Here is a 19526-nt window from a genome sequence, read left to right as displayed (position 1 = left end):
TCTGTAAAGTTAGTCTCTAAATGAAATTTAAGATCCCTTAAAGTTGAAAACTAATAATCTTATGAATAAATGAGTAATCTCCCCCCCCCAAAAAAAAAGAGAAAGAGAAAAAGAAAGAGTTCCTTCAAAAATAAATTGTTATCAAGTATCTTAGTAAAAAGATACCTGATGCCATTGGCTCACAGATGCAATGTTCTGAGGGTGCTCGCTAATTTTTACTTGATGGCGAATCATTAAGAATGAACCAGATGATTAAACTTAATGGAACAACAACATTATACTGAAATTAGTAAGTGCATGCCTAAGGCAGACTACAACCTTTTATTTGTTATTGTTTAACTTCTGTCTTTTACAGTGGCTATGATAAATGACATCACAGAAGGGGGAAAAACAATTAAAATCAGAGTATTCAATAAACTTCTAATGTCTCATAGTTATCTAAAGTCACTAGCAGTGTCATTGCTTCTGTCTTTCTCCAAGAAAATATCAGACAGTGCCAGTACTTTAAGGGAAATGAAGGTGGGGAAGGAAAAAAATTTAAAAAAGAATAAAAATAGTCACCAAAGCCTGTATTATTTCAGGGTATATAGATACTATGTCCTTTAATGATGAGTCTAAATGGCTTTACTTTTGAACAATGTTGGGGTAAAAAGATGAGATTTCCACAAGTTTTCAAATATTAATAAATCAGGTTCAAAATCTCAAATATATTCCCAGTACATATTATTTGGTCTCTCATCTTCCCTTTTATATTGTCATAAGTGTTTATTCTATAAGTCGTCAGAATGGTCTATCTTGACAACTAAAAATAAATTTCAGATTACTTTTATCTGAATAAATCCTTTGACCATACATAGTTTTCAGCACTAAATGTGCTGTAATTATTTGTCAATGGTCATGATAAATATCCAGTCAAGGACAAATCTAGATAATTGAATATGGACAAATAAATCATATGTGCAGACATCAATTTTTGCCCAATGAAAACATGATGAGTTTGGTATCAGGTTTAACCACTGAAGATACACTGTACCTTTTATGACCTATATGTAGAAAGTATGCTTCAAAGTCATCAGAGCTTAGTTCTTAATGTTCTTCAATATGAATTGAGAGCATTCATTTATAAGGGAACAAATGGTGACATAGACTACAACTGAAGATATATTTGATTTAGGCATTGTTAAACTTGTTATTTTTGAGTTGATTAAATAGTATTTTAATTTTCTTTTCAGTTTTTAGAAACTAATGGAACAATTAACCTTTCTCTGATGGGTACATCTTCTATGATCAGAGAATTATAGAAGTAAAAATGATGTCCAGCCTACTTGCCTTGTTTTATAGAAAAGGAAATTGACATCCAATAGGGGTTAAGAGATATGGCCAAGGTCCCACCAAACTGAGACCAGAATCCAAGATTCTTGGTTCCCAATATAGGGTTGTTTCTATTAAAGTCACATTCTTTTTTTTCTGCAGTCATATTTTAAGGTTTCTTTAGCCCATCTCTATTTACACTATTATTTTTATTTTTCTCACTTTTATACAACTCTTTTTAGATTTCTTTTCCTTTTGTTTCTACTTGATTGCTTCCAAAAAATATATATATTTTTTTTAAAAACCACTTTTATTTTCCCCCAAACTAATAAACACATTTATAATCACCTGTAAAAATTTGAATGAAGCCCTGCTTGGTGGTCCTTTGGCTTTTGACATTTTCTATTATGATGCCGTGATGATTCTGTGGTGGATAAGTCCCAAGACCATCACAGAATCACTATATCTGATAATCAAAAGTCAATATCTGATAAATCAAAAGTCATTTAGCTCAGCTTTACTTCACTAAAATCCTTCCATATGATTTCCACCCTCCTCCAAGCTAAGGAGAATATACTCCCTCTCAAAACAGTTCATTCTGCTTTTCTAATAGTGAATAATTCTAATAGTTCCTTACAAAAAACCTAAATAATTCTTCCTAACCTTCCACCAAATTCTCCCTATTTTTTTTACCCTCTTGGGCAGAGCTAAATGAATTTAATTCTTTTGCATAAGTCTTTCAAATAGCTGAGGTTTCCCAAATTCTTCCAATCTTCCCACCAACCCAGCAATTAGTTGGTTGCTCTTGTACAAATCATATAAACTTTCTAACTTTCAATTTTCTTACAAATTAAAATGAGAGAATGAAGTAGGAGGAAATTCAATGCAATGGATATTTTTAAAATGCATGATGTTGAACATTAAGTATGCATAGATAAAACAAAATAAAAGCCACTCCCATAAAGAGGTTACAATCTAGCTCCTAAAATCCTTATTTTAAATTTAATCCCAGAAGCAATTTCACTTATTCAATTGAACATTAATTATCTTATAGTGAGATTAGGTAAGAATCAAACCAGTAGTAATATTTCTTTTTTAAGCACAGAGGGTTTTTTTTTTTTATTCCATTTCCTATATTCTCCTTTCTCCTATGTCCTCATCCATCCATTGAGAAGATGAGAGAAACAAAACCCCATTACAAATAAACAAATACATTTTATAAATATGTATATGCTATGCTGATTTCTATATTACATACATTGAGAGAAAAAGGCAGAGAGACAGAAAGAGAATGTTTCAATCTGCATTATGAATCTGTCAGTTCTCTATCCAGAGGTAGATAGTATGTTTCACCATGTGTCCTATGAGCATAGCCTTTTCCATTAAAACTACACAGCAGAATAATTATGTGCTGCCTTTCTATACTTGCACATTAGTCCTGAGCATTTAGTTTCAGATTCAGTTCTAAATAAAAACCAACTGGTGACTAGTTTTGGATTATCGGATGGCCTGTGAAATGGTAGCACCGGTGATCTACGACTTTGGAAACTTTGCTTAAGGCTTTAGCACTTTAAAATATCTGTAACTGATATGAAAACCTGAAATTTTAGAATTGCCTCTTGAAATAAAAAAGAGCCTTCAAACATGATATGGTTAATTATATCATTGGGATTAGGGCAAGACCATATTAATGTTTTGTCTTATTTTGTTTTTCCAATCAATAAGCATTTAATAAATGTGCCATGTGCTATGTGTCAGGAATCATACTCAATGCTTCAAATATCTGAGCAAAAATAAAATTGTCCCTGCTTTGAGAATGCTTACATGAAGTCTGTGCTAATGGAGAGGATATCAGGTCTAGAGGCATGGTATCTGGAGATCAGTGACAAGCACAAGTACAAAAAATTATAACTAGCACAAAGAATTAAAATGATTTAAATATCTAGTTTGATATTTATTTAAAGTGCATATGAGAAAAGGAATGCTAGGCCCTGGAACATAGTGATCAGTCACTTCTATTCCCTTCTTTTATTTTAGCAAACAAAAAGTGCCCAAAGTGTCACCTAAGCCAAGTTATTGACATCTACAGGACCCTTTTCAGATTCAATCTTTCTAGGACTAGAAACATTTTTCATCGAATTGTAAGGTGAATTTACTAGAAAATACAAAATAATAACCATAAAAATGAAATATCCTAGAACACTTTAGATGAAAATGAATGGTTGCTGACAAATTATATGTCCTCATCTTGTTTTTTGTTTTTTTAATTTTACCTTTTTTTTTTCCTATGTAGTTGCATTCAGACCAAGATAGAGGAGATGGATCACTTAAATATATCCTTTCAGGAGATGGAGCTGGAGATCTCTTCATTATTAATGAAAACACTGGAGACATTCAGGCCACCAAGAGATTAGACAGAGAAGAGAAGCCAGTGTACATCCTTAGGGCACAGGCTATAAATAGAAGAACAGGAAGACCAGTAGAACCAGAGTCTGAATTTATCATAAAGATCCATGATATCAACGACAATGAGCCTATGTTCACCAAGGATGTTTACACTGCCACTGTTCCTGAAATGTCTGATGTTGGTAAGTGATATCTTTAATCTGTTTTTTTTATTTTATCTATTAAAAATAATATCATAAAGAAATTCATCTCATTAGATTAATTCAGATGCTGAATTTTTAAAAATAAGCATGTCCCCCAAATATTATTACTGTATTTTTAAAGTCACTCTTGGTTCTAAATATTGATCCAATATTCAAGAATGTTATCCTTGATTTATCTTCCACAAATCACAGAAGAGAATGCTATCTCCAATGTATTAGAAGAATGGAGCTGTGTGAAGAAGCTAGATAATGAAGTCCCTTGTCCCTTCCTATCATACTGGAATTAAAAACTCTGCTCCCCCTCCTTCTTCCTGATATTCCTCTGAATCTGGAACATAAGAGCCTTCCTACTTTCTGTAAGATATTTCTATCCCCTTCTCTTTATTATCCCATTTGAATTCAGTTTTCAACATCCCAAAATGACAATAGGTAAATCCCAAAATGTCTATTCCATTATTCTGAAGGTAAGAACCATTGTTAATGGAAAACAAAATGCAAAAAGGGCATTGATAGATTGGACATTGCATAAATAAATGTTTTTAAAATAAAACCAAAGGAAACTTTTAAAAATGCATAATATATAAGAGATAATCAGAGTTAATGTTGATCAAGGAATCAATGATTAAGGAGGTTAAGAAATTGTCACAACACTTGACTTGTTAAATTTATTTTTTTTTCCATAACTCCCACTATCTATATAAAACCTAATACTTAGGGATTTCATTCTTATGCATTAGTGGAAGGTAAAAAGGAAAGTTAAATTAAGAAAAATTCTGCTGTAACTGCAAACCTTATCAAGAGAATTCCTTTATGGTACTATTAGAATCAAAGCAACTTATATGTTTGCTTTGTAGTTTCATTAACATTTACAGCCACATTTTAGAATGCTGAAATAATAAAAAGAAAGCTTTTTTATAGTCTTTCTGGAAGTGAGATCATAAATCCTATAGTCTACTTATGTAGATCTACCCAGTCTTGAAACAATTCAATTCATTAAAATAATAGGTAACTTAGCAAAATTTTGGCTATGATAGGTTTTGTATTTACATTTTTTCCCCTTCTGGGAAACAGAAGCCATGAGCAAAATTAATACAAAATAAATGAAAACTCTTTGAGAGAAGGCCATTCAAGGAAAGATAGCTCCTCCTGCTTGGAATAAATAACAATAACTCTGAGTGTCAGATTAATGAAAATTATTCTCTTTATTTTTATTATTAACATCCTATGAAATATTTTTCTTCCCCCCCCCCCCAGGCTGGGGCTAAGTGACTTGCCCAGGGTCACACAGCTAGGAAGCGTTAAGTGTCTGAGACCATATTTGAACTCAGGTCCTCCTGAATTCAAGGCTGGTGCTCTATGCACTGCGCCACCTAGCTGCCCCCCTATGAAATATTTTTAAAAGAATAAATGAATATATTTAAGTGGAGAAAGTAGTTCTCACCAGTTAAAAAAGATTCATCAAAAAAAAAAAATTGTAACATTGGTCAAAAGTTATTCTCAAACACTAAGTCCATTTCTTCCTAAATAGGCATAAAAATATTCAGTGAACTTATTTCTTCCCTTCATATCCTGAAGGGGAGTAGAATTGTGCCCAAGGATGACTTATTTCAGGGCTGTGAATACTACACGAATCTAATTATATGTTTAGCTATAAGGACTAAAGGGAGAAAAACTTTATTTGGTGACTAGTAATTTTTTTAAATAAATTTTAAAGTTTTTGTCCTTTTACTTAATAAAAAATTAGTTCTTTTTATAGGTAAAGAAATGCCTTCTAGTTTTAGTGTCCCAGATTTTAGTGAGTGAGCTGATATTCTTCCATATCTCTATCTTTCTTAATTTTGCAGATTTTAACATATATTATTTGAATTCTATTTATTAAACATTTGGATATTACAGTTGGAAGGTATACATGAAGTCATCCTGCCTAATTTTATAGAAAAGGAAATTTAGTTCTAGGAAAGTTAATTGATTATCCTCAAGCTACATAGTGATTAGCACTTCCTACCAATTTTCTTGTATTCATAGGATATATATTTTATTGCTGTTTTTTAAATAGAATGTAAACTCCTTGAGATCAAAGACCATTTCATATTCCCCTCTATATCTTCAGTGCCTAGCACAGTGCCTAATATTTCATAGGAATTTAATAATTGCTTGCTGAATAGCAGAAGTGGCAATAGATTAGTATCTAAACTGTAGTGCAATTCTCCTTCTATTATATCATCCTTCTTGAGTTCCTCAGAAGCTCAAAAATTTAAATTTCTCTTCCTAAGGAAATTGCACCTTTCCTCTATTTATCTAAATTGTCATTTTCTTTACCTTTTCTAGCTGTTAGTAATTCTTACTTTTCTTACCTAAAATATGACATAGTGTGGTTGTGTTCAAGGGTAATATTTTGTTTTCATTTGATGTGTATCTAGCTTTTAAAAATGTAATATCCAATCTCTTAAATCAACATAAATTTATTTTTCTTTCATTCCAGGTACTTTTGTTGTTCAAGTCACTGCAACTGATGCTGATGATCCCACCTATGGAAACAGTGCTAAAGTAGTCTACAGTATTCTCCAAGGACAACCCTATTTTTCAGTTGAATCTGAAACAGGTTAGAAGTTCTTACCATTAAATCCCTTATAATATCATTAATTTAAATAACATGTTAAATCAAGCTAGTACACGTTACATGAAAATACCAAAGTACTTTCATTTTCCTCAGAGTAAAACATCTGCAAATGTGACACCTGAATTATTTTAATCAAAAAAGCAAAGTGTAATAAATATAGTTAAAATGTATGCATGAACCCTCTTTCAATCATTTTAAAATAAAAATTACAGGTGATTTTAATTATTTTTTATGATCAGATGGAGCTGAAAGCCAAAAATTTCCTTGTGAATCAAAGAAATAGATGAATTCACCTTTTCAACATTCATTTTAAGCATTTTTTTTACCAAAATTAACAAACTGTCTTAATTTTTAAAATTATTTTGAATTTATTATTTTAGAGTTGTTTGGGTTTTTATAAGCTTAGAACCGAGTTTAGGGAGGTTAAATAACTTGTCCAAACTCACAAAGTATTAAAGGAAAAATTCTAACTGAATTCTCCCTGACTACAAACCCTGCACTGCTTCCACCCACTGTTCCAGCCTGGGTATGACCTTGAAGAAAAGTCAATACAGAATCAGAAGAATGAGGTTACGATGAGGAAAAAAATATTATTTAGCTTATGTCTAAATAGTTGAAGGATCAAATAATGGTAAGCAGTTGTTTCATTCTTCTGGAGTCAACATCAAAAAAAAATAAACTTGAACTCTAAAGTGAAGGGTTTGTTTTAGGGGGGAAAAATTAGGAGTAAAGGGAAGTAGTTAACTTCTTTTTTAAAAATACTTTTATTACTGCAACATATTACCAAAGAAAAATAGATAATATTCTCCAGTAATCTTTGATAGAGTGTTAACAGTATGAAACAACATTCTTCTTAGAGGAAAAGCTGACTTTTGAAAATCTTTCCAAACTAAATTTTCTATGTTTCTCTGATAATATATGCCTTCACTATTGGGAGACCAGTTTCTAATCAGCTGTAGGAAAACTTTAAATGCCTTAACATTCTAATAATAATGATGAACATGATGGTTGTTTGTATTCACACAGGTCTTTCAAACATAGGTAGTGCAAATTTTATTTACTTCCAATTTATAGATCTCAAATTCAGAATGCTGATGGTGTTGACTTAACCATCAATTAACAATGACAAGAGTGAGAGAGATGGCACTCCAAACTCAGATGTTTTACTCACAGTTTAGTGACATTGGGGTTTTTTTCACAATTTTGAGAGAAATGTTATCGTATTTTTTTCAGCTTTCATTAAAGAAATCTTAAAAAATATGTTCATTTTATTAGTCATTAAGAGGCAAAATTATATAAAGAATAGAGTTCTGGAGTAGAAGTTAGGGTGACCTTAGTTGAAATTCTTCTTTAAATACATACTCAGTTGTGAACTTGAAAAAATAATTTAACCTTTCTTCTGAACTTTAATTTGCCTATCTGTAAAATTGGAATTATAATAGAACCTGCCTCACAAGGTTATGGGGATCTAATGAGAAAATACCTGTAAAGCACTTTGCAAATGTGAAAAAAATACCTTGTGTTACTAGGTAATATGAAGCACATTTTACTGTTCACCAATTAAATGAGAAAATTATATAAATCAGTAAGAAAATTAAAAGATTTAATAAGATCAATATAATATGTGACCTTGTTTAAGATAATCATATATTATTTCTAGATGTTATATCACACAGCTAACATCCTAAAATGCCACATGGAATTATCATAATTTGATGACCTGAATTGTGACACAATATTTTTACTAGTCATAGCTAATGATTATATAGTGATGAATCTTTTAATGCATTTTGTAAGTCAATAGTGTATACATGTCTCCCATTTCCGATTTCTCATATTTGTAGGCATCATCAAAACAGCATTGCTCAACATGGATCGAGAAAACCGAGAGCAATATCAAGTGGTTATTCAAGCTAAAGACATGGGAGGCCAGATGGGAGGCTTATCTGGCACCACCACAGTGAACATCACCCTGACTGACGTGAATGACAATCCTCCGCGTTTTCCTCAGAGTATGGATACTTGACAGATTGAATTTCTTGCAAAGCCCTTTTATACACCATATGCTATGGAATTGATTTTTCATTTCAGTTATCATCATTGTTGCAAATAAGAAGAATCCAATGAGTACTGTCACTTAAAATTTTTAAATATATTGCCTACATTTAAATAGATAGTGATGACTATTGTTTCTAATGTTTTATATTATGTAATATTTTGATGCTAATAATATTACATAATTATATTTAATATGATAGCATGCTATATAACATTTTTGTTAATATTAACATTTGAGTGTAAATAGTTGTTTAAAAGCAGCATTTTTGCTTTTACTTTTCTCATCAACAAACTTTACTGTAAGCAAAAATCTGTGACTCCAGAATATATGTACAAATATATTGCTGACCACTAAGGCATTTTTTATTTGTGTTTTATAGATTTTAGCCAATTATGGAATTTTTTTAGCCCTTACAATGTCTTGAGACAAGGATATGTTGTTATTTTTAGCTTTTTAATGGTAATAGTTGGACCATGAATTTTAAAAAATGTAATCAAGTTTCACTGTCATTTATTAGCTACATAAATTTGGACAAGTCATTTTCTTTCTCTGTGCCTCAATTTCCTTCTTAGAAAGATCATCTCTAACATTCATCACAGGTTTAATATTTTTATTCTATAATTCTCACAAGTTGTAATTGGAATTTAAGTCCATTATTTATCATAATTTTTTCTATTCTATGACTGACTTAATATGACATTTTAAGCTGTCCTAACACCTAGAGTCAGAATCTACTGATCTGGACAAGAGACTGCTTAATCTTTTAAAAACGATTCAGTGTGAATTTCAGCAATTTTTTTTTTAGTCATGAAAGTAAAGGTTTATAGGTGAAAGGAGCCCAGATTATTGTTTTGAGAATAAATGGCATTTCTCTAGCACTTTAAAGTCTGCAAAGTATTTAACATGCAGTTTTGCTTTTGAGCCTCACAACAATCCTGTATATATGGCTGTTCAGTTATCATCATCTCCCAATTTAGAGATGAGAAAAGGAGGCTCCAAAAGATTTCAATGATTTGTATATATATATTTTTCGTGAAGAGCTCTCTGCACTAATAGAAATTAGAAAGTACTTCCTGCTTTCAGTTTGTTTATGTTCATTTTATGTTATGTGTCTCTTTCTTTTAGGCACTTACCAATTTAAAACTCCTGAGTCAGCACCTCCCGGTACACCAATAGGCAGAATCAAAGCAATCGATGCAGATGTAGGTGAAAACGCAGAAATTGAGTATAGCATCACTGAAGGAGAGGGTCTAGACATGTTTGATGTCATCACTGACCAAGAAACACAGGAAGGAATTATCACTGTTAAAAAGGTGAGTTTTTTCCATCTGCCTTTTTCTATTTCTAAAGTCAGGAAAACTATGCTATTATTGTTCTCTGTGTTACAAATATATTACATAATGTTCTTTCTTTTTTTAATAAATGATTACTATCAGTTTTCATTGGTGATTACTGGACATTGGCACTACAATAAGCCCTCTTTTAACATATATTGAAACATCTAATCTTAGGAGCCTTAAATGTCCTTAGGCAGGATTGATGTGCCCAGAATATTAAGAACAAATTAATCAGGATCATAAAAACAAATAATACATTGTTAGTCTGTAGTTTCAATAGCTTATAAGATATGGTTAATCACAGACTTGTTCTAAAAAAAATTTTGGTCATCAGTTGATGACAAGATACTTATGTATATCAAGGTGCTTATTTCCAGGACAATATCATCAGTTGAACATAAAGATGTATTTCTGTCATTTTATTTTACATTTTCCCCTTATCTACTATTTTGTGTGATAAAAAAATGAGTTAACCCAAAGACTGATTAAAAAAAAATAAGTACCACATGCAGGACAAAGAGCATGGTGAAAATTTTAAATCAAGTTGTAAACTGAGGCAAGAAAATCACTGCTTTCTGATTTTATGATTAGTTCAATATGGGTTGTTTTTATTGCTGATGACATAAAGTCTTCTTGTTAGTTTAAACTCTGACCTGTCTTGGAAATATCAGTGCCCCTGGCTTCAAGTAACATGAATTTGGAACTCACCAGCTTTGAATTACATATTTCATTATCTGAAAAAACACTAAAACATGGTTTGATTCTCCTCAGACCAGCATTTTACATCATAACAAGATTAGTAAACCCATTAGTGAACATTAATGTTCTTTAGTTTCTAGTACCTTGTACCTTATCAGATGCAAACTGGAATTTTATCTAGTAAAGTGAATGATTTTCAGTAAAGAAGTAATTGAGTTTATGATGAGACTTGTTTTCTTTTGCCATTCTCTTTCCATTTAAAAAAATCAATGTAGGTTATGGATTTTATTTTTTTAATCACAAAACTGATCCTAAGCAATTTATGCAACTGTTGTTATTATTATCTTTGTTTGATGAGGAGGTTTGGGAGTAGGGGGTGTCCTGCAGAGTTCTCTAAGATATCATTCAAAATGTTTCAGCTTTCTATTGGATAAAATTGTATATCTTCTATGTCTCTGCAATGGAACTGGGAATCAGCCAGGGATCCTACCTCCAACATTTGAGCATTTAATCTTTCTGGGTCTCAGTTTTTTCATCTATAAAATAAGGAAATTTGACTAGACTAAGATGCCCTCCATTTCTAATTGGTTTCTGTGATCCTGTGAATGGGGGGCAACTCACATGCCCAAGATTATTTTTGTATTTTCATTATCCATGAAAGCTGTGCCTATCATTGAATATATTTATGTGTTTCCCTTTCCATCTAGGATATAGCATCACTTTTTTCCTACTTAAGAAATGGTCTTTAGGAACTACCCTAAACCCACACAAGGAAAGAAAAGGGGTCACCACATTTATTGGCACACCACATTTATAAGAAAATACTTTATATGATGTTTCCAGTAGGGAAAGAACAGGAGCAATAGGAAATCACCTTTAACCCCATTAGTCTTTAAAGCTTTCTATTTGTTATGTTACTTATCTTTTTAAGCAAATTATACAGAAAGCAAATTGTGTTTCTTGTTATTTTGTGACTACAATACAAATGTCAATTTCCTTTCAAGGTTTTGGACTTTGAAAAGAAAAAAGTGTATACCCTCAAAGTGGAAGCTTCCAATCCACGTGTGGAGTCCCGTTTTCTCTACTTGGGGCCATTTAAAGATACAGCCACAGTTAGAATCATGGTGGAAGATGTAGATGAACCTCCTGTCTTTGGCAAACTAGCCTATGTCATGCAAATAAGGGAAGATGCTCAGATAAACAGTACAATAGGCTCAGTGTCAGCCCAGGACCCTGATGCAGCCAAGAATCCTGTCAAGTAAGCAAAATACTATTATATTGTCTTTCTGTGATCGATCTGTCTTTATCCCAAAATCTGCCTACATGTTTTATTTGAGTACACCTTCTGTTCACAGACAGAAAACAAAACAACAACAGCAGAAGGCATGGTATCTGTATATAGTATTGAGAAAAGAAAGAATGCGGATTTAAAATTTGCTAAATAAGAAAATGAACTTAAATTTTTATACCTTATAATTTCCGGTTCATAAATTATGCTCTACTGGAAGCTAGATAGATCAATAAATGAGAATGCTGAAATCATGGATTAATGGAACTAAAATGAATCCTGAAACTGCATCTAATCTATATCTGCTTTTTTTGGAAGTAGTCAGAATGACCTAGTAGTTGAATCAAATTTTCAGAGTATAAGTAACTTCCTGGATTTATGCTGAGTAATTTGGAAGCCTAAAATAATATAAATAAGATGCAAGGGAACTATGTACTGAAAGGAGTATTACACTATGCACTATTTTAGTAACCAAAAATAATTCATATTTTTAAAATATCTTATTTAAGGGGAAAGTCTAAACTTAAAGGGATAATAAAGTTGATTCTTTGAAATTCCAAGAGAGTATATTTGAAGACACTGAGTTAAACTATTCTTGAACCTAAAAGGACATAATTATAATCCAAGATCAAAAGTCGAAACCACACTTCAAAATACTTCAAAATAGTTATAGCAACATTGTTGAGAATTCCTTATATTTTATGGCACATTAAAAATTTTAAAAACTATTTAAACAAATACTTATTAGGCACTGCTACATGCAAAACACTGTACTAAATATTGGGGATACAAAAACAAAACAAATTCAAACAGCAAGAAAAACAACAGTTCCTGTCTTCAGACAGATTAGAGTCTATTAGATACATACTTTTATGCTTGCTGTCTCACTTGAAAGTAAAATGGGACTTTTGTTACTTTTTTCATTTTCCTCTCAGAATCTAAACTTAAGATTTTCATGATTAAAGAGTATTACTTCTCTCCAACCTTCATTTTTCTCAGCCCAATTCCCCACCATTACGCCTTAAGATTACTTCTGCTCAAGCAAAAAAGGATCAATAGCATCTGCGTCTTAAGCTGAGAAAGTATAAGCAGAAAATTAATGTATATCTATTTGATCTGATAGCCATGGCAAAGTAATCCAAATGTAACCCATCATTTCTTATAAATCATTGACGAGATGAAATTCAAGCTTAACTAGCTATATTACACATATGTACAATAATTGTTTCTCAATTTATTGCTTTCTTATTTATCAACCAGAATCATAGTAACAAAAAGAAATAATCATCTAGTTGACTTTTTGTCAATATGAAGCAGATTTTCATCTCTATACTTTTATTTGTCTCAAAATGTCATCTCTACCTCCTGCTTTGTCACACAAAGAAGTAAGCAGCTGACCAAATCTGGTCAATCTGAAAGCTAATTATGAGAATTTCCCCCCCAGAAACATTCCCTTGATGCAATGGAATACATCAATATCAATTGTCTAATTTATCTTTTATGTAGCTTGTCTTCATGTTGTCTCCTCCATGAGACTGTGAGCTCTATAGGAGCTTTTGCTTTTTTTTCTTGTTGTTGTTGTTGCCCCGACTCCTAAGCATTATGCTAAATACTGAAAATACAAAAAAAAAAAAAAAAAGTGAAATATTTCCTTCCCTTAAGGAGTTTACATTAATATATGATGAGAAACATATATAAAGAAGAATACTCAAATGAATATATATAAACATATATAAAGAAGATACTCAAAATAAAAGGGAATGGGAGTGGAAGTGGAGAATGGAGGATACTATCCCCTGGGCAAGAATAATGTAGAAGGTGTTTTTTTTAAGGAACCAAGAGATTCTAAAAGGAGGAACTGAAAAAAGGACACATTCCAGGCACAAGGAACAACTAGCAAGTCAATAAACACTTATTAAAGCGACTCATATGCTAGGTATTGTATGAAGTGCTAGTCAACAAATGCAAAACCATAGAGACAAGAGATAGGATATCATATAAAGAATAACAAGAAGGTCAGTTTGGCTGGACCAAAAAAAAAAAAAAGGGAAGAAAAAGGAATAATTTTTATTAAGGTTAGAAAAAGAGGTGAGTGCTAAGTTGTGAAGCACTTCACAACCCAGGAAAAGAAGCTATATTTGATCCCACAGGCAATATAGGAATTATTTGAGTTTATTGTGCAAATGAGTGACCATGAGATGAATCATTATGGAAATCTCATGTGGAATGGATGAGAAATGGACAAGAATTAAGACCAGTGAAATAGACTAAATGAGTAAAGAGCTATCACAGATGTGAAAGAGATTATAGAGGTAGAAATAATAAGACCTGCCAAAGGATGATGCTTTTGAGGGGTGATAGAGAATGAAGAGTCAAGGGTATATTATATGCTACAATGTATTTTTGTTCACTTCACATATCTCTATATAAATTACATGTTACATATATATATATGTATGTCATATAAGTTTATGAAAACATGCATGTATATAAAATCAAACTTGCAGGCTATAAAGCAAATTCATACAAATCACCAGTATTTTTATGTTATATTAATAAAAACAAGCAGGAAAAAAATAGGAAGAATGATTCCCTTTAAAATTACCATAGAACTTATAAAATACTTGAAAAGCTATGAATCCTAATATATGCACATATACATGTATATATAAACTACATGAATGTAGCAACAACTATTCACAGAAATAAAGACAGATGCAAATAATTGGAAAATTTAGTAAGTATTCATGGATAAAATGAAACAATAAAATAAAAATTAAATGTTGAAATTAATTTACTATTTCAATACCATACTAATGAATTACCAAATAATTACTGTGTAGAACACGGAAAAAATTCATATAAAGAAGAGAAAACAGTCAAGAGTCTCAAGAGAAAAAAAGGAAAAAAATCTCAAGACAAATATGAAAATAAATGGAAATGAGGAAGGTCTAGCAGAACTAGATCTCAAATTATACTAAAACATAGTAATTATGAAATTAGTTTGGTATTGGTTTAAAAATTATCAGAAAAATAGATTAGGAAGAAAGGAAAAAACATATTCAGCGTCTATATGATGGACACGATGCTGTGTATTTTACAATTATTATATCATTTGAGATTCACAACCCAGGAAGGACGATGGTATTATTTTCCCTATTTTAAAAATGATGAAACTGAGATAGAAAGTGAAGTTAAATGAATTGTCCAGCTTCACATAGCTAATGTGTCTGACACCAGATTTGAACTTTTGGTCTCTTTGAATCCATACCCAGGGTACTATCCACTGTATCTCCTAGCACACAAAAGAAGCGAGTTTATCTAATACCCAAATATTTAATAAACCCCAAAATCCTCATTATTAGACCAAAAAAAATCACTGGATAAGATGAATAGTAGTATAAAAAGATAGTAGATTTATATCACCACCATAATAGCTTAGAAAAAAAAAAAATAAGCTCAATAGCTCTATCACCTAAATATAAAAGATCTTATCATTAACAAATTAAAAAAATTTGGGGAGAAAATTGCCTATCAGATCTACAGATAGGAGGAAATTTCAGGATCAAAAAAGGAATAAAAAGGATCACAGAAGATTAAGTGAATAATATCAATTAAGTCAAATGTAAATGATTTTGCATAAGTAAATCCAATTAAACTAGAATTAAGAAGGAAATTAACTTGAAAAAGTATTTGCAGCAACCTTTGTAAGATAAAGTCTAATTTGTTAAAAAAAATTCTTCAGTTGATAAATGATTTAAGAATCATTTTCAAGGGAAGAAATCCAGTCTATTTATACCCATGTAAAGAAAACCTCAAATTACTACTAATTATAGAAATACATGTTAAAACCTTCCAAGATCCCCTTCTATACATCATGCTCATTGGAGTGATGAAGATGACAAAAATGGGAAATTGTACATTTGGGAGGAATTGCAAGGAAATAAGTACACTGATACACATTTATGTTGATGGACCTGTGAATAGCTACAAATCACTTGAAATTTTGAATTGAAAAGCTTATAAACAGAGCATAGACTTTTACTTACCTATCATTACTAGGTCTATAGCCAAAAAAGATCCATAGAGGGGAAGGTTCTTCTTTATGTATAAAAATATTCAAGGCAGGTCTTTTTGAGATAGCAAAAAAAGTGAAACTGTGGTATACCCATCTAAAGAGGGAATGACTGAATAAACTGTAATATATGAATGTGATGGGAAACAGTTATGTTATAAGAAACAAGCTTGTTAATCAACATTTTGTAGACTTTTCCATTTAAAAATGACATTAATTATTAGTTTTTTTTAATTGGTTATGAGAAAAGTCCTATTAACTATGGTAGACAAATGTTTAAAAGATACATTATACATGAAAGACAATTCACTGACTTTCAACTTGGTAATATTTCATATTGTCAAGATATTAAAAGTTCCAATAGAGCAAAGCTCTGTGTTTTAGAACCACCAAAATAGAAATTCTCTTCTCTCTTCCCAGTTCAAGATAGTAGATATTAAAAGACCTCCTTCCAAATTTCATACAAAATGACAAATCATTGAAAATCTTCCAAATTTAAGTTATAGAGTTCATCTAAATCTATACTTTATTTAACATATCATTAGAAAGTTATGAGTTTAGAAAAATGAGTTAGAAAGTGGCTTGAATCATTCGTCTTAATGTGAAAAATAGGAACAACAATGAAATGCTAACTTAGTAAATTGTGGTATCTTGTGATAATTTTAGGATACATTAGAACTGAAGTTAAGAGAAAATTATTTCTAAATTCTGCTCTCCATTTCAGGTATTCTGTAGATCGACACACTGATATGGACAGAATATTCAACATTGATTCTGGAAATGGTTCCATTTTTACCTCTAAACTTCTCGACCGAGAAACATTGCTGTGGCACAACATTACTGTCATAGCAACAGAGATCAGTAAGTCAAATCAAAATACTATAGTTAGTTCTCATGTCAGGAAGTCTTCTTACTAAGTATTTGTGAAGGTTGTCATAGTATAGAGATGATTCTACAAAATAACTCTTGAGGAAAAGAAGCACCATAATAGATAGTCTGCAATGATTTTTTTTCTTCCTATAGCATTTATCTATTTATACATGGAGAGTTTTTGTGCTTTGAAATCACCAAAATAGAATTATCTTTCTCTCCTGTGATTTACTTAGTATACCTACTAAGATGTTATAGATAGGACTTCAAAGTAAATTCTCACACTATCATATTATTTATTTTATTTATGTAAATTGATATCTGGATTCATGTCTATTAGCCAAAGCTATTAATCATTTATATCTGTATCTACTTTAAGACTTTAAAAGATAGATATTTACTTGTTTTACTTCGGATGAATAAAATCTTTCCAGCTTTTATATGGAGAGGAGAGAAAGGCTTTATTAAGAACCTTCTATATTTATTTATTAAGACCTTACTATATATCTGGAACTATATTAAAGGCTTTACAAATATCTCATTTGATCCTCATAACAAACCTGGGAGGTAGGTGCCATTATCCTCATTTTACAGTTGAGAAAACTAAGAAGACAGAAGTGAAGTAATTTGTTCATTCAGCTAGTGCCTGAGACCAAATTTGAATTCAAGCCCTCCAACTTCATGCCCAGCACTCTATCTACTGGTATTCTTGAGTTGTTATAGCTCAAAACTTCATTATATGAGGACCACTCTCCTTTTAATATGATTCTTCACACTTCACAAGGCTATTTGTCTTTCAGCTACTAACCTGTAGTACTTTGGTAGTCCCCTACTTACCCTTCATCTGCTTTTCTGCAATCATAGATTCCTTAAATGCTATCATTCAACATTGCTTCAGGAGCAAATTATCATTATATTCTCCAGTGGATCTAGGATCTCATCAATATGGATGTTCAAACATCATCCACACTTGCTCATTCTCTGAAACTCTTTTGTTTTCTCTAGTAAATGTTTCCTCCCATCTCTGTGCAATGTGCTGAATTTTCTCTATCAGTTTTTTCTGATACTGTGAATAGATCAGTAGAACATAGAGAGTCACCTCCTGCTCTCACGACAAGAACCAGGCTTTCTTCTTTCTTAATCATATATTTCACAGTGTCCTAGTCTTTAGTAACCCATGAAACAGGAATGAAGGAAATTATATATACATATATATATAAGTGCATGTATATACATATGTGTTATATGTATGTATATGTATGTGTATATTCATGTAAAAACATTTATATTCTTAAATAAGGATACTCTATAATATTAGTATTTCTCATTTTGGAAGCTTATCTTCCAGGCTTCTATCTTTGAAATAATTTCAATATTAAAGAGATAATTACTTCAACTGTCCTGTGGTACATGAACTATGGGATGAAAACCATCAAAAATTAACCAGAAAACTATTGCTAGTGAAAAACAATGACAGATTTCACAAAAAGTGATCCAAAGTGGAAGCTATAGAGAGAGCCCATAAAATAAGAATGATTTGCAAAATATCAATTACTGAATGTAAGACAGTAAAGAAGGTCTGTGAAATTGAAATATTGTTTTATTATTATTACTATCATTATCACTATTATTAATAGGAAAGAACTTTTTTAGTAATCAAAGCTCCCCCTCCATGCCACCTAGATCCCTCATTTAAATACTCATTCAATGAAAATAATAGCTTACAAATGACCCTGAGTTTTTCTTCCACTGTGACAATAGAGAAGAAGTTTCAGAGATCCTCTAAACTAGAATATGGATCCAGTGATGGATCTGAGAACCATTTTATGTAAATTTGGAAAGATCCTTTACCAGTCTGCATAAAGGGATGTATTTTTGAGTTACAGCAACTTTCTATGGCATCTATCAAATCCACAAAGATTGTGAGATATATAGTGCTAGATTTACAATTAGGCAGATGTTAATTCAAATCTAACTTTAAAGTGTTATATAAATGATAAAAAGGAGGAAGACCAGGAGGAGGAGATGTGAATGATGGTGGTGTTAGTTGATGGTCACAGAGTCACTATTAATTAATAGAAATTAATTTAATAGAATTTAATAGAAATCATAGATACTCAAGTAACGAAGTATGAAATTCATTTAGTTTAAATTTCCACTCTATGAACTTATCCAGAGAACATAGAATGTTAGATCTGGAATATATTTTGCTACTTATTTGTTACCCAACCAGCCTTCTAGAGATGAGGAAACTGAGTCACTAAGAGATTTAGTGATACCAATTCACCAATAAGTACTTCTTAAACACTTGATATTGGCCATACACTGTACTAACTGCCAAAAATACAAATACCAGGGTTTATGTAGCTATTTAGGAACAAGAAACAAAACTAAAATTCATATTTCCTGATTCCTAGACCATTCACTTTCTACAAAACCAACTTAATACTTTAAATATTAAGGATTGCTTCTATTTTACCAACTAATGAGATTTATATAATAGTTAAAAATGTTAAAAATTTATCTGGAAAAATAAAAGGGAATTTTAAGGCAATAGAGGACTATAAAATCATCAGATAAAATCCTCAAATTTCACTGAAGAAACTGAATAGCCAAGAGGTTACATGAATAGTTAGTGACAGATGTAGAACAGACCCA

The 19526-nt window shown here is 31.3% G+C and overlaps 1 protein-coding gene across 2 annotated transcripts in view; it reads left to right on the top strand.

Annotated features, from left to right (window-relative positions):
- Positions 1–19526, top strand: part of CDH6 (cadherin 6) — a 160226-nt gene that overhangs the window by 121399 nt on the left and 19301 nt on the right. For both annotated transcript variants that reach the window (XM_074279073.1, XM_074279074.1), the window contains exons 3-8: positions 3605–3899; positions 6403–6522; positions 8385–8552; positions 9725–9912; positions 11640–11893; positions 16723–16859. In XM_074279073.1, the coding sequence (XP_074135174.1) occupies positions 3605–3899; positions 6403–6522; positions 8385–8552; positions 9725–9912; positions 11640–11893; positions 16723–16859 (1162 nt within the window). The remainder of the gene's footprint in view (positions 1–3604; positions 3900–6402; positions 6523–8384; positions 8553–9724; positions 9913–11639; positions 11894–16722; positions 16860–19526) is intronic.

Source organism: Sminthopsis crassicaudata, chromosome 1 (assembly GCF_048593235.1).
Source record: "Sminthopsis crassicaudata isolate SCR6 chromosome 1, ASM4859323v1, whole genome shotgun sequence".
NCBI classification, from domain to species: Eukaryota; Metazoa; Chordata; class Mammalia; order Dasyuromorphia; family Dasyuridae; genus Sminthopsis; species Sminthopsis crassicaudata.
The sequence above is the reverse complement of the archived record's forward strand: the minus strand, read 5'-3'. Positions and strand labels throughout refer to the sequence as shown.